The sequence below is a fragment of the Oreochromis aureus genome, linkage group 7 (assembly GCF_013358895.1).
Source record: "Oreochromis aureus strain Israel breed Guangdong linkage group 7, ZZ_aureus, whole genome shotgun sequence".
Taxonomy (NCBI): domain Eukaryota; kingdom Metazoa; phylum Chordata; class Actinopteri; order Cichliformes; family Cichlidae; genus Oreochromis; species Oreochromis aureus.
The window spans coordinates 51,219,047-51,246,765 of NC_052948.1; the positions used below are offsets into that span (position 1 = coordinate 51,219,047).

Below are 27,719 nucleotides of genomic sequence, written 5' to 3' on the forward strand. Positions count from 1 at the left end.
AAAATGAGCCTTTAGTTGGCTGAGGTCACGTCTTGAAATTCATCACTTCAAAAAAGAAAAGCTTTCATCTGGAATATCGATTTACATACGTGCAAAGTTTCACTAACAATCGTATGCTTAATTCCAAGAGAATTACAAAATAATTCCAAAGGTGAACAACAAAAAAGACACAGACAACCTTAGTGCGGCTCCAACAATCTCCCATCCTCTCTTCTAACATGTCGGTAGTCTTCCTGAGTGCAGATAATTGCTCTTAAGCACAGTGCGAAAAGTTCTTTCTAATTCTCTAAGCAAACCATGCAGGGCACTTTAGAACGGCTTTAAACATCCTCCACAAAGAGCGCATTCACAGGAAGTGGTTGTGGTGATGAAAAGTTTAAGAGGTGTAGTGTAGCCTATGAGAAGTTATGTTAAACTGGCTTTTTTGTTAGAAGTGCAAAACATTCAAACACTTCAGGAAAATATATTTCTAGCTTTACTGAAGCCACAAAATGTTGTCTAGAGTGTGATAAAAAATTTTCTTGCACACCTTTGAACAAGCCTTCACACATTTAACTGGTACTCTAGCAAAATATAATGGAGTGAGAAGGGTGGGGGTGAGGGGTAGCGGTGCACTCTGCATTGTTAGTCAGTTTCAATCACTCCTCATCAACAAGCCACTCAGCACAAGATGAAATCAACAGATTTACACATTTTACTGAAATTAAACTCTGCCTCATCAATCCTACAGTCTTTACTTTCAGACACCCATCCACTGCTTGCTGTTATCGCCCAAGCGCATGCTCACTCTGAGATGCCATGTTCCAATTAAAGCAATTAACAATATTTACTTCATTATGAAAACTATTACAGACATCCAGCATTCAGGGCACAAAACAGAAAACAATAAGCACACATAGCTCCACCCACATCATGCACACAAAACCCTCCTCTCCTCCTCTGCACACATAACTCAGATTACCCTTTTTTGCAGGGGCACCATCTTATCCACTGTGTCTCGTCGTGGAATAATTCAAAAATATCCAAATCCAGAAAATGTCCATCCAATGTCCTCCAAATTAGAGCACCAAAAAGCTGTGGTTAATCTGGAGAGGGCATCCACAAGACCATGCTCTAGATATCCACAGTTAAAGGGGTAACATCATGGGGAACAATGAACCCCTACTTCTACACAATAACAACAGAAACTGGCCAGTTCAAGCAATTAATTCCTGATTATCCAGAAACAGCAAGAATGTGAAAGACCAGGGGAGGAACTCGCGCAGCAGTGGCTCACTCAAGTGCACGCTCTGAATCTGAAGCTATGGCTGCCCACAGCACTCAGGCTTAATGCTCCATCAGCCGTAAGGTGGAATAAGTGGGATGAGAGAGGACAGTGAGAGAGAGCGGAAAAACAGAGGGAGGGAGGGGTCATGAAAAGAATGGAAATTACAGAAGAGGCGGGATTATATGTGAGGGGATTAAAATTACAAGAGGGACTAGCCCATGTTGCTGGGGTCTCATAAACATTGTCACCTTGTTCATTTTACCATTTATCTCATTTTAAAAAATAAAATAAAATAAAAAATCGATCCATCATAATGTTGAGTCATTCTGAGATCACAAATCAAGAGACACTTCCTGAAGTAAAATGGAAAAGCCATCAACCAAGCAATTTGCCAGCTACAAGAGAAAAAGTGTATTAATAAATTATGAATTAGAAGAGAGTGCTGTCAAAGAAAGAAATGCATTATGTGAAAGTAAGACACAAGCATATACTCATACTTTATCATTAGGTCAAACCCCATTTTCAATCCTGTATTGTAATGCCATGATCTCAACAACAGGAGCATCTCAAACTGATTTTATTGATAAACTGGAGTTACTGACCTTTCTGCTGGGAGGTTTTGACCCCACATATTTCAAAGTAAGTACCTCTACTTGACAGGCATCACATAAAAGGTCAGGTATTTTGAAGGCTCTATTTATATGAATGTAGACTGAGGTAGGGCTGTTCAATATAACGATATATATTGGATGACGATATAAAAACTATCGTTTCATTTTACGCTATCGTTTGTTTCGTGGTGTCACAAAATAAACTGTTTACTGCAATATTTTTTCATCGTTTTGATGGTCACTGTAGTGGCCATATTAATTTCTTAAAGGTCTCCCTTTCTCTTATATTTCGTATAACCACACTACGGACAGACAAGCGACTGTTTTTATGCGTTGTTGTTAGCAACAACGACGGTAAAACCATCGCGTGTCCGCTTGTTTATTTTCCACATAAACCTTTCACAATAAAGCTCAAGATCCTGTTGAGACTTTTCAAAATAAACTGAATCACGTGAAAGAGTATGCAGTGTTTACAGCTGAGAAGCAAAAAAGAGCTGTCAGGTGCTAAAAAATAAACCTTAGACTCAAACGTTAGGACAGGATTTTCCCCGCAGCACGCCGTGTAATAAATACTCACAAAGAAAATGGTGGCCATTACAACTTATGTCTAAAAAGCCCTAGACTGAGGCATAACTTTCGATTCAATGGTTAGAGGAACATAATACGTGCATATATAGAACTGCTCAATTAAAACTTCCACAATGCATGTGCACAGATTCACAAGATGACGGCTCAAACCACAGTGTCAACGTGATTAGCAGCGATGCTAATCCCATGATACCATTGAAGACGCTAATTCAATTTAAAGAACTAGTAAGCCACAAAAAAAGTTTTTAAAGCATACGCTTATGCTACATTATGAATGTGTTTATTATTAACTGAGAAAAAATCCAAACCTATATGGCCCTGTGTGAAAAAGTTTGACATTAGACCTAATAACTGGTTGAGCAACCCTTAGCCGCAATCACTGCAATAAAGCGTTTGCGATAACTGCCAATGACTCTATCACAGCAATTTTAGTTTCACTCATCTTTACAGAATTGTTGTAATTCAGCCATATTGGCAGGTTTTCAAGCATGGTCATGCCACAGCATCTCAATCAGATTCAGGACACTTTCATTTAGAAAACTGCATTTTGTTTACATTTGTGTTATCTTATTAAATTTGTTTGATGATCTAAAACATTTAATTGTGACAAACATACAAAAAAATAGTAAACCAGGAAGGGGGCAAAGACTTTTTCACAACACTGTTTATTACAATAGAGCTGAAGCTGAACCTCCACTGCTTGCAAAGGTGTAACAACATGATTGGCTTACGTTTCTGGCTGCTGGCTCTTTTTGGGCAAGGTCTCCACCTTTCTTATTTAGGAATCACAAAATAGATGTGACCCAACAGATTAAAATTGCTCACTGTCTCTGGTTAAATGTCATGCTACTTGCCAAAAAAACGACACCAGTCAACTAAGCCAATATTAGCCAATATAATACATACATTTGCTCTGCAGAATTGTGAAAACGTAACTAGTTTTTGACACTGAACACAGTAAATGAATGACTGCCAAAATTCAATCAAGTGTAATTAGTCATAGCCCTAAAAAACACGAGAATAATTCAAGCAGAAATACATTATATGATAACAAAAGTGGTTTGAATACAAACAAAACCTCTAACAGACTTTAAACTTGAAACAATCCATTCCATTAATCCTCCTACTGCCTCTTGTACTAATAACTTATGACAACCATCCTTTCATCTGCTGCCTCGGACACCTGACTTTATTGCTATCAAAGCCAATATGCTGGAATCCCTTCAGGAGATGACCCAGGTCCACTACACTTATTTTTGCAGGATACCGTCCCAGTCAGTGGCCCACATGTACTATGTGGTAGTATGTAAAAGAAAATAAATAGAACTGTGAGGCTAAATGTTTTTTATTATTCAGGAAATGGAAAACAGATTCAAACTGAGAACAAAGGGAACATTAGCAGTTACTAAATTTACGTAGGTGGTCCATGGGCTGTAAGAAAACTAATGCATATTTGTATAAGGGTCAGCCTCATAACCTCTAGTTATTCTTGAGCGTTTTAGGAAGATTACAGTGCAGGTATCAGACTGCCACTTAATCTGAACTAATACATATTATTGAACAACAACTTTTGAAATCTCACAAATAATAAAGGCCCAGGCCACTGCCTTGCTCCCCATCTAAAGAAAGGCTTTCTCAACACACGGACACGCATGAGGCAAAGATGAGCCAGTTTCACTGTGCCCTGTACTGGTTATCACCTATCAAGTCAAAGCAGCTGGAACGGTTACAACGGTTACAAATTCAAAGAAATATTTCACTTTGTAGACAATATATGATATCATGTGGTTGGAACTTCCCTCTCTGCAAAATCTAATGAAAAAAAGGGCACAAGTTATATGTGAACAGTGACCAGTATATAAAAAAAACAAACAAACTTCAAACACCAACATTCAGGCCCTTAAAACACCACTCCAACCTCTCTGATCATAGCAGAGCTTTTGAAAACCAGTGTAATTAAATCAAACCTCATGAAGACCTCAGGCTAAATTTCACAATTGCTATAAATTTAGTGGTATTCAAAGTCAAAACTAATCTTTTAACCCAATCTGGGTCTCAGTAGCTTTAAAATAAAAAATTCCAGGACATTTCATTGCTTCCATGATGTATACCTTACACTTCTTCCTTCAACTGAAAGAAGGGGCTTCTTTTCTTATCGTAACAACATTAGCAATAACAGCTATTTGAAGGGATTTGGAGTAATCCACTCAGGGGTTTTGTTATTTTTGATGTTACCCGTTTTTGGATGCAACAGTGGCCTAATCTATGAAGATTTTATTATTATATTATAAATAGTCTTTTATTATATTATAAAATAGTCTTATCTTATCCTAATAACCAGTTCCTAACCAATGAATGATTTTGAATAACAAATGCACATTTTAAGCAGTATATATTTCTTTAACTGTCCAGAGAAATGTAGTAAAGTCATATACAAATAGTATTGAAGCAGAAAAATTATTTTCTGGCCTACTGTCTGTTCTCCTTTCTTCAACAGCAGACAGTAGAGAGTATCAGCACACTTACATTCAGATATTTAGTAAGCTTAGAATCAACAATTAAAATAATTAGCCTAACATAAAAATTATTTTTAAAGAACGAGGCGTCAGATAAGTCATCTTTAGCACCCCGCTCCCCAGGTTTTGTTAAAGATTGAGATATTCGCTTTTGATTACTACCAAAGCTTCTAAGCTAAAGGTGAGTATTTAGGACAGCCCTAGACTTTTCACTTCATGAAGGAATGCAGGGAGCACCAAAAGGGAACCATTTAGCATAGTTATCTCTCCTTTTGTACAGCCAGGATAATGAGATCATGGAAAAAGCACCTGAAACAGGCCCTGTGTTACATCAGCAAACTTCTGGGCACACTTCTTATATTACTGGACTCATACCAACCCTGGAGAGGTCAGTTTGCTGCTCTGCTGATCACAGTAAAAATCAATATGCCATTAAAGCACAAGAATAAAGAAAAAAAGCGCTATTTCACTTGTCAACTCAGAGGAAAGAACATGAAAAGGAATTACAGACTAATAACTTCAAAAAATGAAAGTATGAATTATGTTTGGCTTTGTTTTGTTAGTAAAGAGTTTGTATAATGTGCTTCATTTATTTCTCACTGCAAAGTAGTCAATTCTACAGTAAATGAAAAGTGAATTAAAAATAACAATAAATCCCCACTGGGAAAAGTTTTACTGAAATTCTTTTGATGGGTCGCTATTTATTTATTTATTTATGCAATTACAAAATTCCAATTAAGCCTTTAATCGACTTTCAACTTTTAACATAAGAAGTCTAACCACCCACTGAAAGGCTTTCAATGAAAAGAAAGAACAGAGCGTGATGAGGTCACATGAGCACAGAGGGTAACCCAGAGAGGTCGAGGAGACAGATGCTCACCTAGAGAGGGAGCAGTGCAAAAGTCCATGGATGCTTTTGCCTTTATTTTGAAGGGTCAATGCGTTGACTGAAGAGCAAGAACAGCAGGCCTGTGCTGTCAAAGGAGGAGCTCTTTCTTTTCTACTTGTCTAGACTTTTGCTGGTGGAAGTGAATCATCCAAGGTATATAATGACGGGAATTCCTACACAGACCACTGACTGTCTAAGTTGCAGAGGTTTTTGTTTTGTTTCACATCATAACTAGTGTTATGGGTATCAGAACAGCTTTAAACTCTAATCACGGGAAATATGAGTGAGCTATTTTGAGTCTCATTAGCTCACAAACCCTATCCTGAATGAGAAGAGTGAGGAAGAATCTGCTTTCACTGAGAACTGGTCATTAAGCTGTGAGGGTCACACCAAAGAAAGAAAGAAAAAAACAAATAGCCCAATTGTTCTACCAAACGTAGCTTCAACTTTAAAAGAAAAAAGTTGCACAAAATGTCCTGGTCTGGTTTATTAAGTGATTATTCAGAAAGTTACATACAGCTTTTTACTGACCAGACAAAACCACCACCCTCAGAGATGAAGTGAAGACTAATGTCCCCCTGAGTGGGTCAATGCAGCGTTTTCTTGTGCCTCCTCACGACAGTGGGCGTTCAGCTGCAAGAACAAATATTTGGTGGAGATGCCAAACCCTCTCTCTGACACACATCAGGCTTTGTCCAATAAAGTGGGGTGGAACAATGCCTCCATAGCTCGGTGTAACCCCCTAGTCCAGGAGGTGTTGCAGGATAAGAGACACACCAACAATGCACATGTGCACACCCACAAACACAGACAGTAGATCATATACAGTGCCAGCAAACAGATCCCCTCAACTATGTCACTTTGGGTTAATAAAGGCTAAAAAAGGTTTACAGGCAAAACTGTCTTCCACTGTTGGGGAACCTAAAATTTGGCAGGGCGGCTGGACAATACAGATTATTCACCTAGCTGTTGATTCTTTCTTTGTAATCCTTTGTTCCAACTTTGGTCAACTTTGTTGTTTTTAAATGTGCTTTATAAGTAAATTTTGATTTTCTTTTGTTTTTTGTTTTTAGAATTTTTATGCTCTGCCTCCAAATCATGGCTCTGTTCGGCCAACTCCAGTGTAATATATGAATGTAAACAAATTTGTTCTTCATGCAACTAAGCAAATTTGTACATGTTTAACCTTTTTTTTTCTGGACGTGATTCTTAATACTCTCATTGAGGACTGCATGATCAGCCAAGTCCAGGTCAAAAACTATGCCTGTAGGCGAAATTGGTCACCATTGATTTCATGAGGCTAAAGAGCTACATCTTTAAACCCACGGTGTTTTCACAACTGTGGTGACCAAATTCCCCCAAACCAAATGGCTTAATTAGTAAAATTACTTAAAGTTTACTTTTAGTCAGTGGAAAACTACCTGACACCAGGTCAAAGATGTGTTGCTTCATTTTGTTAAAATAAGCAGTCGAGTGTAAATTTAGCATTAGTTTGCATACTACAGCTCAAAACAAAATTATTTTCATCTGCAGCATGAGCTGCAGGTACTCGTCATTCGTCTCCAACTACCAACAAAATCATTATCAAACACCATCTAAAAGCGGGTCTGTGATAGGATGTTACACTTTAATTTTAAATGTTTGAGGCTTTGAGTGTGAAATTATGATGATTACCTCAAAGTAGGTTTGGTCTAATAATAGTTTTGTAAATGGTACACATATTCAATCACAGCTCCACCAGCTGCAGCGTGGAGTAGCAACATATGTTCATTCAAAAGAATGAACATATGTTCATATTTAAATAGCACAAAATTCAGTAAGTTACAAAAGTCAATAAGTAGCCTACCTGCAAACCTATGGGCAATGGCAACTTTAAAGAAAGAAAGTACACTCAGAGGCATCATAACTTGGGTTAAAAGGACTTATTATGGTGCACACACTAAATTTACCCATCTCCTCATAATGAATTAAAGTTAAAAAAGACTAGCAGGTAGAACACACTTCAAATACAGTGCCTCCTGCCTCAGCCTTACCAACAACAACAAAACTGATGATGACATGAAAACAATTTTTATTATCACCTTTTAGGATCAGCTATCAACTGTCTTTTGTTAGGTAATATGAAAATAACTGTGAAAGTACAAGGCACACGTGTCCAGGGGCAAATGCACACATGTGCAGCAACCATACACGCAAAACTTCCTGTAAAATATGAACAGCTGTTTGAGGCGATGGATGACCTTACGTAAAACAACTCTTGTTTGCATGCCATGCAGGTATTTATAGAAATAACTCCTCTGATGGTCTGAAAATTTAAGAATGGAAGTTGATTCATGCACATGTGCATAATGCACTCTTGCTTTAAGCTATAGTGTTTTTTTACTGTGCTAGCTTGTCATTTGTCTTTACTTCTGTCTTGTAACACTGGTAAGAAGCTCTCACAGCTTTGTTCCTTTAATAAGAAGAGCTTCTTGTGGCATTTATGCAACAGGAAATTTCTGCATGTCAGTTGTTAGTCATAGTAACAGAAAGGGTGGCCAACTCAAGAAGGAAAGTTTGGACATCAAATGGAAAGTTCTGCTGCAGCTCGGCGTCTCTTCTTTCACTCAGACAGTATATCAGAACCCTTTATGACTGTTACCCATACCTTTGACTAATCCTGATGTTTGTCTGAACTAAACAAATCACTGTGCAAATATGACTGAAGTCAGAAATACTTGACTTACAGCACTGGTCGTTTTCATCTGCATTAGCACCTGTAGATACTCGTCACAAGGGCTCAGCTGTGGCTCTTCTTTCTGTTCCTCTTTTTGTGTAATCACAGAAAGGGCACTGTCCAGAAAAACAAAAAACTCACTTCTTCTCCGTAACATGGTCACTGTTTTCATGAAGCGACGGGATAGGCAAATAAGTCGCAAATTAATCCGTCTCACTGGGATAAAATAGAAAAGAAAAACCTGTCCTGGACAAATAACTGAGTGCTGGTAGTTTGAAGATCCAGAATACAGTGGTGCAAAGACTCCTGATAATACCTAATACGCAAACATTTTCATTTCACAGGGGCCAGTGTAAACTAGAATGCACCAAGAATAAGAAGCATAATGAGAAGGAGCTAGCACAGAACTTGATTAAACCATGAAGTCATTAATCTGATTACTACACCCCCTTCTAATTACCTTTACTACCCAATAGGCTGCTTTGTGGCTAATCCTGCAAACACACATTAGCCATTGTTCCTGCTGAGCTGTTTTTCTTCTTTTTGGAGGATAAAGCTCTTTAATTCTTTATATAACACGGTCTGTGGAATGAAGGAAACTTTGAACTTTGGGAAATGCCCAATTTGAATGAACTGTAATGAATTTATATTTTAGTCTGTCAGTTGATAATCATCTCTCATTTCTTCAAGCTGAATGTTATCTACATTTAACTGTGATAGATTCTCTGTCCATAAGCTTCATAAGATTATATAAATGGATCACTAAAGCAAGAGGTGTACTGACTGTCCATTACATATAGGCTGATCTATACTTTACCTAAATCTGGCACTCTAATTTGCAAACAACTTGCAACTGAATCAACCTATAACAGCATTTTCTGATATTAGCTTATTGCAGATATATGCATGCTATTATAGCACATAGAAAAGATCCTCTGTGAACTTGTTACCTGAACTACTGTTTTAAAGATTTGAGTCATAGTCATACTATTGCTACTTTTTGTTTTGTTTTGTTTTTTAACAGCTAAATTATGAGAGGAGTGCTAAGTGCTAAAGGTAGTGCTAAGTTATCACCAGTTTGACCAGCTCAAGGCATCCATAGCCACGGGTGTATTACACAAACACAATCCCTCTCATCATTGCTAAAATAGAAAAAATACAACTAGAATTTCATCCCCTATAAATAAATAAGCTATGAAAAGACTTTGTGCAGTGTCTGTCGGTCTAGTGTCAAATAATGTAAGATAATGAGCTTAAAAAAAGCTCCAACATGCACCAAAACAGTCTCAGCACCCACCTGTCATTAAAAGCAACCATGTCTCAAACATAAATAACTTTTAAGTGTGAAGACACTTTAAATGAGAGTGGTAACTGCAGAGCTTGCTCATCTTTGGAACCAGCCTCAATTGGCCATTTAAGGAAATACACCTTTGGCACTTGGACATTGGCTTCATTTTTACAGGCTCAGAGGTTGCTGCTTGGTAAATAAATACAGACACATGCCAAAGCAGTGAGTTAATACTGACTTCAGGTTCTAAATGACACCCCTGCTCAGCTGTCCCTAACAGTATACATACTGGGTTTCAAGGCAGTCATGCTACATGTTGCCATGACATGCCCAATTTAAATACTTTCCACTGAATAACATACTAACAACATGTTCCTTTGCAGTGGCTCAAACTATACTGTCTGAGATTACTGCACATCTTTGTCAACAAGTGTCAGTCTTAAAATCAAATTATGGCTGCCATGGGACTTATGTAATTTAAAAAAAATAACACAAACAAACTGCATTACCTTATAATTAAGTCTGCTGGCAAACATTGTGGTTGTAAATGAGAGACTAGATTAAACATGTTTGCATCTTATGTATTTTACACTTTGACCCAACTGTGTTGCTAGAGACTTTCTTCAGAAGTGACATGGAACATTTATTGCAAATGCTTCCAACTCACTCCAGCTTAGCTTCAGATAACAAAGGTCAAACCACTCTCTTTAAGGTGAAGGCGCACATCAGCAAGAAGTCATTTACACTTGAGTGACATAACACAATTTAAAAGTGACGTCATACAACTACTGCTAGCGCAGTCAGGAAGCAGTGTTGCTAATACAACAGAGAGCGCTGTTTTTCACTAGTGTACTAGTTAAAATAACACAGCTAAACAAAAGCCAGTAATCTGCTAACAGGCCACACAACTGTTTGAAATAAATTAACAATCAATCAATCAATCAATCAATCAAACCATAACTGGATTTTATAAATCCATTCACTTCCCTCTCTTTTACGCTCATGTTAATATATGTACACTATTTCTCCACAAGGTAAAGGCCTTAGGGAACATTGAGTACTTTCACTTATCTAAATGAGCTGAGATACGTGCTACAGTTTCCCAGGCAATCTCTAAATTATGTGGCAGTTGTTTCGCTCCACCCTAACATGCCTCATCTCAGAATATGAGTAAAGATGCCACTTTTTAGGGGTTGCCTGACAAGACAGGCAGATTACTCATCATGGAGGAACTTGCACAAAAAAAAAAAAACACGTTGACAATTCTAAGTTCTATGCAGTGTTTTCTATTTTAATGTACAGTATATGGAGGGCAACACATATTCAGGGAGAAATGTGAGGGACGTAGCTGTTACTGAACGGGAAGCAGGGATAAAGATTTAAATGGCATTTACTGTTAAAGCTATTTTACACTACATCAGTGCTCTCTGTCCTCTCCGTCTGGCATCATTAACTATTAATTATTAATGTAAGTGCACACAATTTACTTTCTACCTTATTCAAAATACCAGTCTAGCTGAGACAAAATGGGTTTAATGCAGAATCCTGCAACAGCAGAATCCATTACAACACTGTAGTTTTCCAAGGAAGCCTCAAAAAAGCTCACACAGCCACTTATTAATCATAAAATATGAAGTCACTTCTTCTTCTTCTTCTAACTGTAAAGGAAGGAATATCACAGATATAATCAAAACTGAAGGGACTGAGGCTGATGAACCAATGCCTGTTTAAGAAGTTGGTGCATCCCCCCAAAAAAACTACAACACGTAAATGCTGTATTGACATGGTCATATCAAACAAACAGTATTTTAAAGCTGTTTCCAAACGAGTGAACATGAAAAGAGCATAAGAGACAAGAGTTACTGAGCAATATTAAAGAAAGGTATGAGTGATTGGTAGAAATGGAGTCCCGCAGTTAAAACAGTGGGAGACAAACGTGTAGCAACTGAATGTCTGCATGGTCCAGTTTTTATTACCACTAAATCATTTTACATGAATAAAGTCTTGAATTAACTGATAGTATGGTCTGACCACATCTTGAATAAAAATGAACAGATTTCCAGAAGGCAAAGTATCAGGAAGTGCATTCACAACAACTACTAAACTCAAGTTTTCAGCATGTTCTCACACACACACACACACACACACACACACACACACACACACACAAACGCTGATGCTTCCTAGATGAGACAGACAATAAATGCACTGCCAACACTACAAGTCACACTTACAGTATGTGGTACAATATAACAGCAATTAGGATAATACAGACAGCTACAAGGTTCAGGTGACAACATGTCCACTTGGAGTGACTGCAGTTTAACAGCTGCATATTTGCCACTGTCACAGCATTGATTAGAGTCTGACTTTACAAATAACAAAAGAAGTGGTGACTAAAGATTAGAGGTTACAGTTAGACTCTGTGGTGGGAGGAAATGAGTCACATTTCCATGGACAACATGACAAAACAGCCTAAGCCGCTCCCATTGTGGAGAAGGTAGGAGGAAGTCACGTGTCATCTGAAAAGCACCAAATTTTCACATTTAAGAAACCAGCAAATGGGAATCAAATCAAAATTGTACTTTAAATGGTCTAGCTAATTTAAAAAAATGTTGTGAGCCAATTCTGTATGAATACTGCTTTCCTCTGCTCTTCACTCCTTAACAGCCTTTAGAACAAATTCAGATTCATTCATCTTTGTTTTTAGCATCACAACAGCTTAAAGGAGGAGGAGAGGAGAAAATGGACTGGAAGTGGTAACGCTGAGTCAGCAGGTGGGTAGTGATGGGTATAAGATTTAATGGTGAGAGCAATGGTGGTTGTAGTCTGCCAAGGGTTTCAGGCTCTGACCCCCACTGACTCCAACACACTGATAGAAAGAAACAAGCTAGCTCAGGTTTCAGTCCTGGAAGTGCCCTGAATATCAAGAGAACACCAGGAGGGATGGGGCTAGACCCCAGGGGAGCTTGAATCAAGATGAAATGGAACAGCAGAAAACACTGGGGAAATATCTGCCTAACACTAGACTCCAAAAACACCACCAGGAAAAAAGCCCTGAATACTTCACTGCTGCAAATGCAAGACTAAAACCATCAGGTGTTGACTTAAAATTTCCAATTAAAAATATAAGAGAAAGCAAGCAAAGTTGACAAATCCTCTCCAAACTGTACAGCTTTCCCTTTTGATGGCCAATACACAGATCCATGCCTTGGGTGAAACTGGCAATACAATACAATGCACAATCAAAGAAACTGGGAAAGTGCACTTCACTTCTGTGGGATATGGTGTCCTCATTCATAAATGCAGTGATGCTTCTGTAAAGCTCAACTCACCTTAAGCTGCTGCTCTTTGAGTAGAGTTTCAGCCTTGTCCATGTTGCCTCATCAATTAGTTATGTCACAGAAAAAGACACTTTTACATCCTACAGGCAGTGCAGACTTAGTGGACTCCAGCATAACTGTGAGAAAAGCAGCTTTTGTCCAGTTCCCAAATTATCCACACGAGAGAAGTGAAACATTCAAGGTGTGTCATAATGGAAAGCTCTATAGTCACATTGTAAAGCCAGAGGGTGAGGTTAACTTCTTTTTTCAGTTTTCACAGCTATGCAACTTTGGTTTTTGAGAATATTATGTGCATCTTCTTCTTTCGTTGATCTTCATATAGTAGCACCTCTGCAGCTTAAAGCACCAGCTCTACACTGTGCATCTAAGCAACGTCTCAGAGGAAATGCTGCGGTCTTGCTTTCTTGAATACTTCAATCTGACTTGATTTAGATTTTTTTTTTTAAATTAAAGGTGACAAGACCTCTATAGTTAGGAACAAAATTTTAATTTTTTTCTGACACCAGGTCCAGATTGAAACAGTCACAAGTTAGACCACATTTGACTTCCTTCTTATTTCGTTCCATTCGGTCACATTTGTACATAATGCTTATTCCCTTTTGTGCATGCATGTGATTCTAATTGTTTTACTCAATTCTCTGCTTTCACAAAAAGAAAGCCAGTTATTTCCTAACAATCCTGCAAAGACTTTGATGCCAACTTACTTTTTATAGCATTTTGTCATAATGTAATGATGTATAATATCCTGGTTAGGTTGTATTGTCAGTGGCAAATGCTGTTTAGAAATAATGTTGCAAGCCACAGCTAGGCTCTTCTGAAACACTGTTTGTGTAACACTGAGCATCTCACTGTTACTGTTACAAGGACAGGAGTGTGATGGCATGCCAGTAAACATTCTCAAAACCTTTCTTTAAGAACACAGTGAATGCTATTATCGGTGCTGTGATGTTGCACCAAAGGTATTCAACATTTTGGAGTCACTGGTTGGTGCTTTACTCATTGTGAGTAATGCAGTTCAAACAATAGAGACCCACCACAAGTCAAGTTCATTTATTTACCCTGTTAGTCTGTCTAAAGCTCACATTTGCAAGCCACAAATTTAATTTGATGCAGTTCTGCTAACACTTAGCCTCTATTGTCATAAAGTTTCAGTTATACTCTACTGTCTCCACAAAGCAGCAAAGGGAGAAATATCGCCATAAGATCTGTTTGCACTACCTCACCATGTGGCTAAGAGTTTAGAAACTGTGCTCTACTTTTACTTCACTTCCTGAAATATCATACACTTTCCTGTTCAAAGCGAGAAACAACAGGATGAGCTTGTTGAAAAAGTGCAGTGCATGTCGTGACTCATCCTTCATCTGTCACGCTGCATGCTCCTTTTAAGGCTAATGTCCAGTAATTTCTTTTGTACCAGGCTAATAACTACAGCTGCAATGATTAAGCAATGGATGGTTTACGCAAGCGGAATTTTTGATATTTCATCCATTCATGTTCAGTGGAGGTAGACAGGTGCAGAGTCACAGCTATGCTGTTCTCTCTAGATTTATAGCAAATGGATAGCGTTGCATTAAGCGAGTGCAACATTAAACTCGAGCCTTGTGCCAGCTAATGCTTATATTACACTGGCGGAAACCGTGCACTCATCTTAAAACAGCTATTATGATAACCATTTTATTGTGAAAATAAACATCAAAGTAACTGGATTGTACATAATAAAGATCGTGCATAGATGCAGGGCACAACTAAATGTACATGCAATCTAACCAACAACATACTGGTTAGTTACATCCTTGTTCTACTTAAAAGCGTGGGTGCTGCCACAATAGCATAGCTGAGGTTGCTGGGTTGGGACGACAGCCCAATTAGCTGTGTGCATTGTCCACCTGCAGATCACTGCTCAAATCAGCCTGCATCCCTATGGCATGTTGAAGAATCAAGTGTCTGGACTCTATTCAGCCTGCTAAGAAAAAAAGCAAGCATCTGGTTGTAATACATTATTCTCTGCAAAAAGCCAGACTACGTTTAAAAACTTGTAAATGCTTTCCAGACCAAAAGGTACACATGAAAGCCTGTAAAGTACCTCAAGGGTATGTTGGCTATGCATGACTACCTAGGCAATAGCATTTGTCGGCCAAGCATTGTGGTACAAAAGTGAAAATACACAGAGAGCACGGGAAAAACTGCAAAAAAATGTGGAGTGCCGGTGGTTTTCTTTGTGAACTTTGGACCAGGTAAATTACTGGCGAATTCAGTGAGTGCCCCCCCCCCTCCTTTTTTTTTTTCTGAAATGAGAAAACATCCCTACGTTAACTATCTCCAGACCCCTTGATGTCTACAAGAAGAAAAAAAAAAATCAAACTTATAACACTGACTTTAGACTGCTGTTTGTGTCAGGGCAAAAAGGGCTCCAAGCTGCAATCCTAAAGAGACTGTAATTTGATGTATTGCACACAGGTAAAAACCAAGCAAATAAATTTCTCAAGCTGAACACCTCATATTAAAAGAAGCTGTGTTTGCTATAAATATTTGCATGAAAAATGGTGCAACATGAGTTTATGTAAATACACTCTGACCCTCCTGGCGGGTTCAAATCTATACTCAGTGCTTGGCTTCATGCATGCCTGTGCCAAAGCACAAACTAGCACATGTGCTATATTTAAAACGTGCAATTAATTGTGAAACAGCCAACAAGCAAGCACCTCTGGGGAGAGAAGAATCACTCTTTCACACTTGCAACAACTACCTATTATCAAGTCATAAAAAAAAGAGTCTGACAGGGTGCTGTAATCTTCATTACTGCTTTGCTTATTCCTTTTTCTTTACAGGGTTGCCTTACAAGTGTGATCATGTGTCTGAATATAAATTAGGAAATGCCAGCTAGCTTGATAAGGGCTACTTCCAGGTTGTAAGAAGTTCAACACTGCCTGAAAGTCAATTTCAAAGAGGAATAGGCTTAAAAGTGACATCATGGTAGAGGAATTTACTGTAGGTCACTCGGCTTCTACTTTGTCTTCTGCTGCTGCTCATAAAGGTCTTGGTGACTCCAGGAACCATATTATTGTCTTTTCAGCCAGGCCGATGTAGTATGCGGTTTCTTTTTTTTCACAGCAACTATCTTGACATGAAATAAGAGATAAACGCAGGTGTTACTAATCACATTAATTACACCTCTGATCCTTCGCTAATGTGATTAGCAACACCTGTATTAACCTGCTATTTCGAAATAGCTGCTATGGCAAAACTTTTTACTGCCGAATCTATCTGAAATCTCTCTGTAGATGCAAATACTTTTTAGAGAATGCCAATAACTACACAGCTGGGGGGCTTAAAAGTTGCGACTGTAATAAATCCATTAGTAGTGAAATGAGTGTAACTTGCTACTTATTGGAAGAACGAGTTCAACATTTGCCTCTGGTTTTAGTAACCTCACGATCAGAGATGCACAACTAGGAGAACTTAACCTTATCTACTTCCTCTGCTTGCTGTGATAATGCAGCCTGTGAGATGTGCGCATTTCTCTGCGGGTTAGCCACGCATTACACGGTAACAAGCAAAGAGAAAAAAAGGCAACCGTCGCCGCAAAGAGAACAAACAGCCACAACGATTTGTCTGCGCTGGGAAACGGGAATTGCCGTGTTATATTGCGAGGGGGTGTGTGCAAAAGCGTGGTTTGAAAGGCTCAAATGTAAACTAAAATGGATGGCGAGCTAACGCTAGCTGCCCATATTTATGCACCATACCCTTCTTGCTAACAACACCATACCACCACGTAGTAATAAAACACACAATCTCACGCAATAACTGCTACAAATTAGCCCCCCTTTAGCTTATGTCATCGAACACTAACACGCATAAAGACGTGCTCGCTAGACGTCGTTTTTAGCGGAAAAAAGCGGGGTACTGCGCATTATCACACGCGTGTTTATTCTGAGAACCGTTATACGCACGCACACGGACTCAATGATAAAGAGCAAAGGTTACAAGTGCACCGGGACTCACCCATAGCTCTGTCCCCCAGCTCATGGTTTCAGTGTGATGTCCTAGGAATAATCCACAGCTTGTACGAGGTCTTTCCAACACACACAGCGGCGATAGCAGACGTGATTTTTGCCTCTGTGGTATTCGCCTGTCAACGCTGAGAAGAAAAAAAACGCTCCTCTCCTTGTAGGTGGTTTTTTTTTCACACTCTCATCCTCTCTGACACAAGATGGCCAAGAGCTGCAGCATCTTCAAACAGGATAGTCTCGCTGAATGCAGCGCGCGGGCACCAGCGCCAATGACAGCTGCTCCTGCGCGCGCACAGGCGAGAAGAAAAAAAAACGCCTGGTGGGGGGTGTCACTGCGGGGTTGTCCAAAAAAGCCTTTACCGATATCTCTGCTCGCTCACTCTCTTCGCTGTGTCATTGCACTGCTGAAAAGCCCGTTTAGAAATGCTATATGAACGCAGGGGGGTGGTGTGAAAAGGGTCGCCACCCTTGGCAGATGTTGCATTGAATAGTCCCAGAGGGTTTCGGAGTAACTTCTGGCCAACAAACCCTACTTTCTCTCTCGTCTTTTGTCAGGGTTCCCCCCACCCCTTGTCTGATGAGCCATGGCGATCACGCATGACGCCGACAACGCCTTTAATGTAACATGTACCTCACAAGATCTACAATGTTTCATATTTATAGGTTATTTATAGGTTTCTATCTACTTAAAACTTTGCGTACCGACACGTGGCCGTTGTTTGCGTCATCTAGCGCAATTATACATAAAACTACTTAGGGTAGCTAAACTAGTTTAGTTCTCAAATAAAAAGCATCTTATGCTTGCTCCCTCTTGTTCCAAATGATATTTTTATTTTCCCTATATTATACGCTAATTAAGTATAAATATAACTATATGTTACAAATAGGGAATTATGTTCATATTCAACATATCATCCAGGCGTAAACATTGATCTAATCAGACACCTGTAATGGCCATCACATTTATTGTGATGATTTATGTCGATCGTTTTTATTAGAAAACTTTTCAGTCCTATTCACTCACTATGCTTTCCTCCGTTACTATAGCAACACCGCCATCTGTTGGCAGAAAACAGAGACACACCAGTCCAGCCACCGTGCGTATAAACACAGATAAAAGAAAACAGAAAAGCACTACAAAAAGAGAACAGGGTTTGTGATGCCTGGATTAAAATACTCATAAGGATCAAATGATTTTGAAATAGTTTTTGGGGACTTTGGATGAAACAAGCCGTGTCTGATTTTTTACCTTTGCGCTTGTTAAATTGGAAATGTTACCTCATGTCAAGCTCCATATTTATATTCTTGGACTATATCACTGTACATCAACATATAATAAACGTTCTCCAGAGCACAACACAAAATAATTTCAATCAAAACATTTTATTATTTTAGATCAGGGGTCACCAACATAGTGCCCACGGCTACAAGGACCAAGAGTCACCAGCGGCCTGTTCTAAAAATAGCTCACCATAGCGCCACTTAGCAGTGAGCTGCATCTAATATTTTTGTTGCTATTCTTTTTTTTAAAATCACACTTTTCAAATTTACACTTGGTGTAAATTTGAAAATGATTTTTTTTTAAACAACAACAACAACAAGTGTTTCATTTTAGATCAGGGCTTCACGGCAACGGTTGCCGTGGAGACCAGCTAGCTGTCAGTAAAGAGAACGAGATGATGAAAACATCGTGCAATCCAAAGGCGAAGACACCTCGCTGCTGGAGGACACTGAGTCGACACTTGACCTTGCATTTTTAACGGACATTACTGGAAAACTGGACCATTTGAACTGTGAGCTGCAAGGCAAAGGTAAGATTGTTGCTGACATGATACAAGTCCAGATGAACATTTTCTCTGTGCATTTATAGAGAAAAAAGGTACTGCACTTTGAACAGCACGCAATGCCAGGGTCCCCACTAACATACAAAGAAAGCAATATCAGATGTTCTCAGTGGCAACATGGCAGTGTCATGTTAAAGCTGGCTTTAATTATTGAAAAACAGATGTGTTCGTTAAATTTACTATATGATTTTTTTTTTTTTTTTTTAAATGCTGCAGATTTGGTGACAAGTTCAGTAAAATCAGAAACTTGATTTTTCTTTGTTACATAATTGATAATCTGTGCAAACATGGTGCAACGTAGTGCAGGATTTGGTAAAAAATTGTTAGTGGCAAGCAGAGATGGGCAGTAACGCGTTACTTGTAACGCGTTACTGTAATCTGATTACTTTTTTCAAGTAACGAGTAATGTAAGGGATTACTATTGCAAAAACGGTAATTAGATTACCGTTACTTTCACGTAGGAACGCTGCGTTACTGCGTTACTAAAACCGTGATTTTTTGCGAGAACGTCTCATGACAGTGACGTAAGCGAGTGCGACGTTCGTGACAACAGCTGTCTGCAGATCATAATATATCGAGTGCGGGACAGAGTGTAGCATGCAGCGTTTAAAGCGTGGAAGTACTGACCTTATTTTGAGTTTGATTCCATAAAAGTGACAAAAACATTAGTGTCCGTTGTGCGTGGAAAGAAAACTTTTTTTACAGCGAAAAAACCCTAAACTTCCAAGCAAGCACCGAGTGTACTACGACGTAATGTGAAATTCACAGAGAAACTCATGGATTCTTCCACTGACCGCTGCGGCACACCTGCACCAGGGTAAACCTCCTCCGCCTACCCCAGTCCTGCTTTACAGGTGAAAATAGAGCAACAGGACCGCTAGTCTTTGATTTTATTTATTTTCTGCTGTGTTTTACTTGCATCTATTTGAAAGAGTGAGTGTAAACACAAAAAAATATTTTATTTTATGTGCTGGAATGTGCAGAAAATAGGTTTAAATGTTAAACAAATTTCTTCCAGTCAGAGAATGTTGCATATAATTTAATTTTTGCTTGATGCATAAAGTTAAAAGATTAAAACTAATAAAACAAGTTTTAAAAAGAGACTTTTCCATTTGATTACATTTTGTATGATGAATTATGCAGAAAAAGTAGAATTGGGCTGAAAGATCTATCGCTTTATCACCTATTCAGGTTGTAAATCGTGTTTTTAAAAAGTAACTAAGTAACTAAGTAACTAAGTAATCGATTACTTTTGAAAATAAGTAATCAGTAAAGTAACGGGATTACTTTTTGGGGGAAGTAATCAGTAATTAGTAACTGATTACTTTTTTCAAGTAACTTGACCAACACTGGTGGCAAGTGACAATGTTGTAAATGTGATCATTTGAAAATGTAAGTACTTGCAGAGAATTATAGAACTATAAAGTGTTGCATGTTTTTATTTATCTGTTTCCTACCTTGTTAAAACATATGGTGAGAAATCATTAACATAATCAGTGTCTTTACATAGATCATATCATTAATTATTAATGATAACAGAGTTAAATATAATTGAGCAAATTTGTTATTTCAGAAGTGTGTATCAAACTAATAACCCTTCAAATTAATCAGTACCCAAGAAGTAGCTCTCAGTTTCAAAAGGGTTGGTGACCCCTATTTTGGATCATTCAAATTAAAATAATTGGGAATTAATTTTTGTGACATTGATAGTAGTGTCTTACAATTTGACATACGTTATTATGAGGTCAGACTCAATCAGTGCTTGTGGCACCAGTCTGACTGTACTGTAAACTAATGAAAAATGTCTAAACTAATAAACTCCATCTGTAGTTCTGTTTGAACATTTTGTACAGACTCCTGACATTGTTTCAATGGTTCTAAAGTTTAGATGGACACTGTTACAACTGCCCCTAAATAAGTAAGGCTTTATATATATATATATATATATATATATATATATATATATATATATATATATATATATATATGTATATAAAATCTCTGCTTTTCATCAGTCTTAATAATGCATATTATGCATGTGTTTCTCTTGTATTAAACATCTGCTGAAATTCTGGCCGGTTACATAAGGGAAACAACTCTGTGTTACTTGTCTATTCCTTTCTTTATTGAGTGAAACAAACCACGAGATCATGACAGATACTGGTAATAATGTAAAACATGAATGTGCTGCCCCACTACACATGCAGTTATCACCCGTTTGTTGCTTTTATTCTAAAGATGAATTATTCTTGAATGAAGACATTGATTTGAGACAAGTAAAAATATGGTTGATTGTGTTTATTGTTAGTTAAGAAAAGTTAAGTGAGGGTGAAAAAAGAAAAGAAAAAGGATGAAGAAGGCAGGGGAGAAAGAAAAAAATGGAGAGTGATGGAGAGGTGGTAGGAGAGAAAGGGAGAAGAGATGAAAATAAAGGGATAGAAAGGAGGAAAGAGACAGAGGAGAGAAAACCCCAACAATCCCCTCTGAGCAAGCACTAGGCGACTGTGGTTAGGAAAAACTCCCTATAAGGAAGAAACCTATTGCAGAACCAGGCTCAGTGAGGGTCATCTGCCTTGACTAGTTGGGGGGTAAGGGGGAAAAAAGAAAAGAAAAAGGATGAAGAGGAGAGGGGAGAAAGAAAAAACGGGGAGTGACGGAGAGTTGGTAGGGGAGAAAGGGAGAAGAGATGAAAATAAAGGGATCGAAAGGAGGAAAGAGACAGAGGAGAGAAAACCCCAACAATCCCCTCTGAGCAAGCACTAGGCGACTGTGGTTAGGAAAAACTCCCTTTTAAAAGGAAGAAACCTATTGCAGAACCAGGCTCAGTGAGGGTCATCTGCCTTGACTAGTTCGGGGGTAAGGGGGAAAAAAGAAAAGAAAAAGGATGAAGAGGAGAGGGGAGAAAGAAAAAACGGGGAGTGATGGAGAGTTGGTAGGGGAGAAAGGGAGGTAGAAGGGTGAGGAGATAGAAAAGAGGTGGATGAAGAGGAGGCTATTTCCATTTCATTGTCTTTGCACGTGAAGTTGTTATTAAGTTCTGTTTTTCCTGAGCATTTCATTTTTTTTGCATTTTAAGTTGTTATTAAGTCTCTCGAGCTCTGCGTTTTTCCTGAGCATTTCCTTGTTTCTGCATTTTAAGTTCTTATTAACTTTCTCGAGCTCTGTGTTTTTCCTCAGCATTTCATTGTTTTTGTATTTTAAGTTCTTAAGAAGTTTCTCGAGCTCCGTGTTCTTTCTCAGCATTTCCTTGTTTCTGCATTTTAAGTTGTAATTAAGTTTCTCGAGCTCTGTGTTTTTCCTGGGCGTTTCATTGGTTTTGTATTTTAGGTTCTGATTAAGTTTCTTGAGCTCAGTGTTTTCCCTAAGCATTTCGTTGTTTTTGCACTTTAAATTCTTATTAATTTCCTTGAGTTCTGTGTTTTCCCTGAGCATATCATAGTTTTTGCACTTTAGGTTCTTATTCGTTTCCTCGAGTTCTATGTTTTCCTTGAGAATTTTATTGTTTTTGTATTTTAAGTTGTTATTAAGTTCCTTGAGCACTGTGTTCTTTCTCAGCATTTCGTTGTTTTTGTATTTTAAGTTCTTATTAATTTCCTCAAGCTCTGTGTTTTCCCTGAGCATTTTCTTGTTTTTGTACTTTAAGTTCTTATTAAGTTCCTCGAGTTCTGTGTTTTCCCTGAGCATTTTCTTGTTTTTGTACTTTAAGTTCTTATTAAGTTCCTCGAGTTCTGTGTTTTCCCTGAGCATTTTCTTGTTTTTGTATTTTACGTTGTTATTAAGTTCCTCGAGTTCTGTGTTCTTTTTTAGGATTTCACTGTATTTGTATTTTAAGTTCTTATTATGTTCCTCGAGCACTGTGTTCTTTCTCAGGATTTCATCGTTTTTGTATTTTAATCTGTTATTAAGTTCCTCAAGCTCTGTGTTCTTTCTTAGCATTTCATTGAAAGTAGACTGCATGCCTGAGCATTGTTTTTTCAGTTTTTCCCTTTCTCCTTCTAGTTCCATGATTTTCTCCTTCATTTCATTATAACATCCGTTTAGTTGTAGATTTTTCCTTTCTAAGTCTTGGAGAATAAGTTGTGTCTTTTTGTGCATTTTTTCCTGTTGCTGTTTCTCCTGAAGAAACTCTTTGTTTTTCTCCAGGGCTTCATCAAGTTTTACTTGAAGCTGCAGATTCTTGTTCTCAGTGTCTTGGAGATTCTCATAGAGCTCCTGATTAATAGCTTCTGTTTGTTGAAGCTGGTGGGACATTTTTCTTAACTGGTCGCAGTTCTGCTTGTTTGTTGTCATCAGGCTTACAATATGCTGCGGATCTTCAATAAAGATTATTTCCCAGCCCTTATTTTCAATATCTACGTTGGGCTGGTTTTGTGTCTTTTTATTTTCTTCGTCTTGTTGGTTCATGAGACTTTCATCATGAACCATTTCTGCATTTCTTTGCAGTGCTTCATTAAGCTTTACTTGCAAGACTTTATTTTGTTTCTTCATGTTCTGAAGTTTACATTCCATTTTTTTCTCCTTTCTTTCCTGTTGTTTTTTCTCTTGAAGAAACTCTTTGTTTTTTTCCTGGACTTCATCAAGTTTTACTTGAAGCTCCAGATTCTTGTACTCAGTGTCTTGGAGATTCTCATAGAGCTCCTGATTAATAGCTTCTGTTTGTTGAAGCTGGTGGGACATTTTTCTTAACTGGTCGCAGTTCTGCTTGTTTGTTGTCATCAGGCTCACAATATGCTGCGGATCTTCAATAAAGATTATTTCCCAGCCCTTATTTTCAATATCTACGTTGGGCTGGTTTTGTCTCTTTTTATTTTCTTCGTCTTGTTGGTTCATGAGACTTTCATCGTGAACCATTTCTGCATTTCTGTGCAGTGCTTCATTAAGCTTTACTTGCAAGACTTTATTTTGTTTCTTCATGTTCTGAAGTTTACATTCCATTTTTTTCTCCTTTCTTTCCTGTTGTTTTTTCTCTTGAAGCAACTCTTTGTTTTTTTCCTGGGCTTCATCAAGTTTTACTCCCATCTCCTGGTTCTTTGTCTTAGTGTCTTGGAGATTCTCATAGAGCTCCTCATTAATATCTTCTGATTCTTCAAGCTGTTGGGACATTTTTCTTAATTCAGCACAGTTGTGCTTGTTTCTTGTTGCCAGGTTAAGAATCTTCTCCTTTGCTTGCTTAAACATTATTTCCCAGCCCTTATTTATATTATCCACATTGGGCTGCCTTCGCTTTTCATTTTCTTGTTCTCGTTGGTTCTTGACAAATTCATTATGCCTTTCTTCCAACTGTTTATTTAGGGCCTCCATGTGTCTGCACTTCCTTACAAGCTGAATTTTCTCTGCTTTGATTTGTTTAATCATGTTGTCCAGAGTTTGGTTTTCCTGCCTACTTTCAGCTAATGCCTTTTTGATGGATAAAACATCATCTGGGGCATTTTTCTGGGCACCCTCGAGCAGAAGGCCAACGTAAGTTTCTTGGTTTTTGCTGTGTTTTCTCTGAGACATGTTGTAATCTTAACAAAATGTTTCTCAGGCGTATGTTTCAATGCTACTATCACGACTGCTGCGAATAAACTGACTAAAGTTTGTAGTGCTCACCCTTATTTATGCCTTTCGGATCAAAGGCATATATGTGCCTTTGATCTGAATGGATCAGATGCCTTTGATCTTAGATTACGTCAGAGATTCCCAAAGTGTGGGGCCCGCCCCCTAGGGGGGCGCAGAGCCATTGCAGGGGGCGGGGGGCGCGGTATGAAAAGAAAAAAAAAAAAAAAGAGCGCTTGGACACTGTGGACAGGTTTTTGCAACACGTTCTCACTCCCAACTCGTCAAATGTGTGACGCATGGTCAGGCTCCCTCTGCTGCTTCACTTATCGACGCGCAGGGTACCCCCTCGCGTCGAGAATTGACGTGCAGGGTCCTCCTATTGAATACTATAGCGCTCCCTAAACGTTGTTTATTGACGACAAGAGATTGCCATGAAGAGCCTGTTGTCGGTATATTTATATATTTCGAAATCACATTGTAGTGACGTGTACTGAACACAATATATTATATAATGTAAACAACTACCTGAGAAACATCAGATACAGCAGATAAATTAATTATAGGCCATTACTTTTGTATCGTTTATTGCATTTATGGAGGGAGAGGTGTATGCTGGGTAATGGCACAGCTAGCGACCGGGTGACCCGCTTCGGATGTTCAGTCCATCAGGCGTTATTAGCAGAAATCAGTCCCATAGATATGGGCCATCTCCACCTGCTAGATTGTTCAGAAGGTTGTTATCATCCATCCAGATGGAGGATCACTAACTGGAGCGTGGGAAGACTCCAGAATCCACTCTGGCTGGAATCCGGTGGATACAGCAGTGTTACAGGTAAGGCCATTTAAATGGACGGCATTTATAAAATGACTATTAAAAGTCAGCGAGTGTCAATAATGTTAATGTGGTTATGTTAGTAATACAGCGAGTGCTAATATAACAGCTTTAAGATGCATTTGTAGATATTATTACGTGTTTTACCGTCTTTATGGTGCTAGCTTAAAGTTACGGTGTAAACGTTAGCTTATATTGTAGTAAAGCTGTTACTGTTTAAACGATGTTGGGACAGAAATATTAGCTTCTGTCATGACTGATGAAGTTACTAGTTAATAAAGTTTCCAGTAAAGTGATTAATCGCAGCCACAGATTGACAGTAAATATCTCGATTAGCTTCAATGCATCTGTTATAAATATGTGCAAGTTTCAGTGCTTCGTTTAAACTGTATGATACTTATACTGACCCAGGGTCAGTGTAAAATACAATCCTAGCTGTGTGAACAAAGCCTGGCTCCTTTAATCCTGCATGACAAACCTCAGGATGCAGGTTATTATTACTCTTTCCTGCTGGCACACCTGTCACACCTGAGAGTCAGCTAGAAACTTACAGTGACGTGGACATCATGCAAAGACTGCCAGACTCTGTAATACTGTAAATGATCAGTGACTCAGGTTAACACTAAACTTTAAACAGTCCCTCTGTGTCTCTGTGTGTGCTGAACATTTAGGATTAAGTCAGGCTGCATCAGCTGAATGTGTTATATGTAATTATCAGTATTTTTTAATTCAGGTGTGGGGAAAATACGTAAGATTACAGTGAAGAGATGTACCAGATTAATCCCTGGCCAAAGGTATCGTACTTAAATCAGACTACTGATCCAGCCACATCAGCCTTTTGTGAGGTCTGTTTAAAGTAGACTTAAAATGAACTGCAGGTTCCTGAGAGGTGGACTGTGAGCACAGAAACACATGTTCATACATACAGCTGCAGCAAGCTTACATTAATTTTAAATCGATTTGTTACTCTGATGTCTGTCTCTCTGTTAGTCCTCTGACAGACTGGTACCTGTCCAGGTGTGCTCTACCTATGACTACTGGGACAGGCTCTAATAGAAAGTTTCTATTATTCTCATTTAAGGTATTTAAGTGCTTATGCATATGCTTAGTTGTGACACTGTTATAGACTGTTCAGTGAAAGTTTCTAAAACTAGATGAACTTACTTCAGCATCAGCAGTTTGAGAAAACAACTCCCTTTACAGGTGCTGATAAGGCCAAGAGCACAAAACAGCTTAACCATTGATCTGTTAGGTTTCATAGCGAGACGCGTGAAGTGTGGTATGATCAGTTTGTAACTTCCTCCCTCTTTCTTGGAATGCAAAGAGGAGTGTGAGCACCACTTCTGTGGCAGAGCTGACATGACTGTGAACTTAGATGTTTGATGTGTGTTGGCTCTCCTGCATGCAGTAATAAATAGCTTGATCACAGCAGATTTTATTTACAAAATTCCACAACACCCCCCCACCCTCCCACTGTGAACCTGAATTGACTATTCAGAAGAAAATGAATGGATAGACTGACATTTGTTTAAATACTTCTAGAAATCTGAGCTGTTGGTGTGTCCTTGGATTGTGTGGTAATAATATTAGAGCTAGCAATCTTTCCTACTGAATCTCTACTATGAGTCATGTTACCTGAGATTAATTCTATGTTTACCTGACAGCCTGGAGAAATGTGCTGTGTGAAGGATGTAAATGAAATCAGATCTTAAGTGCTTACATTTAAGGAGCCTGGTCATATTTAATTGTAATATGAACCAATGATTTTCTGATTGCTGATTCCAAGAGAGTCTTTGTGGAAATCCTGTTTGGTTTTTTGTCATTTTAATTCTCTTTTCCGTTTGCCAGAACAGTTCTCCACAGTCACTGTCCACATGGGTCAGTGGGACCAAGAAGCACTCTGCTAATGTGTGGACTCTGACCAGCAACATCCAGCAACATCCAGCAAGACCCAGGCAGCGTTTTCTATCTCCCAGCTGGAGTTTTTTGTTTGTGACGGGAGAGTCAGATTTTTGTTGAGGCTGGAGGAACAGCCTCACACTTGCAGAGGTAAGTCAGTTTGTAGAGATCCCTCCCACCCTGGCTTTTATGTGGCAGATTTCATATCTGAAACAGTAATATTTCAGTGACTGCTGCTTATATCACAGGTTAATACATGCTACTGATCCCTGATGGGAGAATCTTCACCTCTGCCAACAAAGAAGCCTGGTGGATGTTTGTTTACAGACTGATGATGGGACATCATGCTGTGCATCTTCAAAGTTTGTCTCTTG

At 38.6% G+C, this 27,719-nt stretch overlaps 1 protein-coding gene across 17 annotated transcripts in view; it reads right to left on the reverse strand.

Moving 5' to 3' along the window:
- Window positions 1-17,737, reverse strand: part of LOC116331862 (formin-binding protein 1) — a 54,067-nt gene extending 36,330 nt beyond the window's left edge. For 7 of the 17 annotated variants that reach the window (XM_039615846.1, XM_039615847.1, XM_039615845.1 and 4 more), the window contains exon 1: window positions 179-322. In XM_039615846.1, coding sequence (XP_039471780.1) covers window positions 179-220 — 42 coding nt within the window. In that variant the 5' untranslated portion in view covers window positions 221-322. Of the gene's footprint in view, window positions 1-178; window positions 323-17,221 lie in introns of those variants that run through there. The other 10 variants (XM_039615851.1, XM_039615849.1, XM_039615850.1 and 7 more) reach the window with 3 other exon arrangements.
- Between the last annotated feature and the right edge of the window lie 9,982 nt (window positions 17,738-27,719).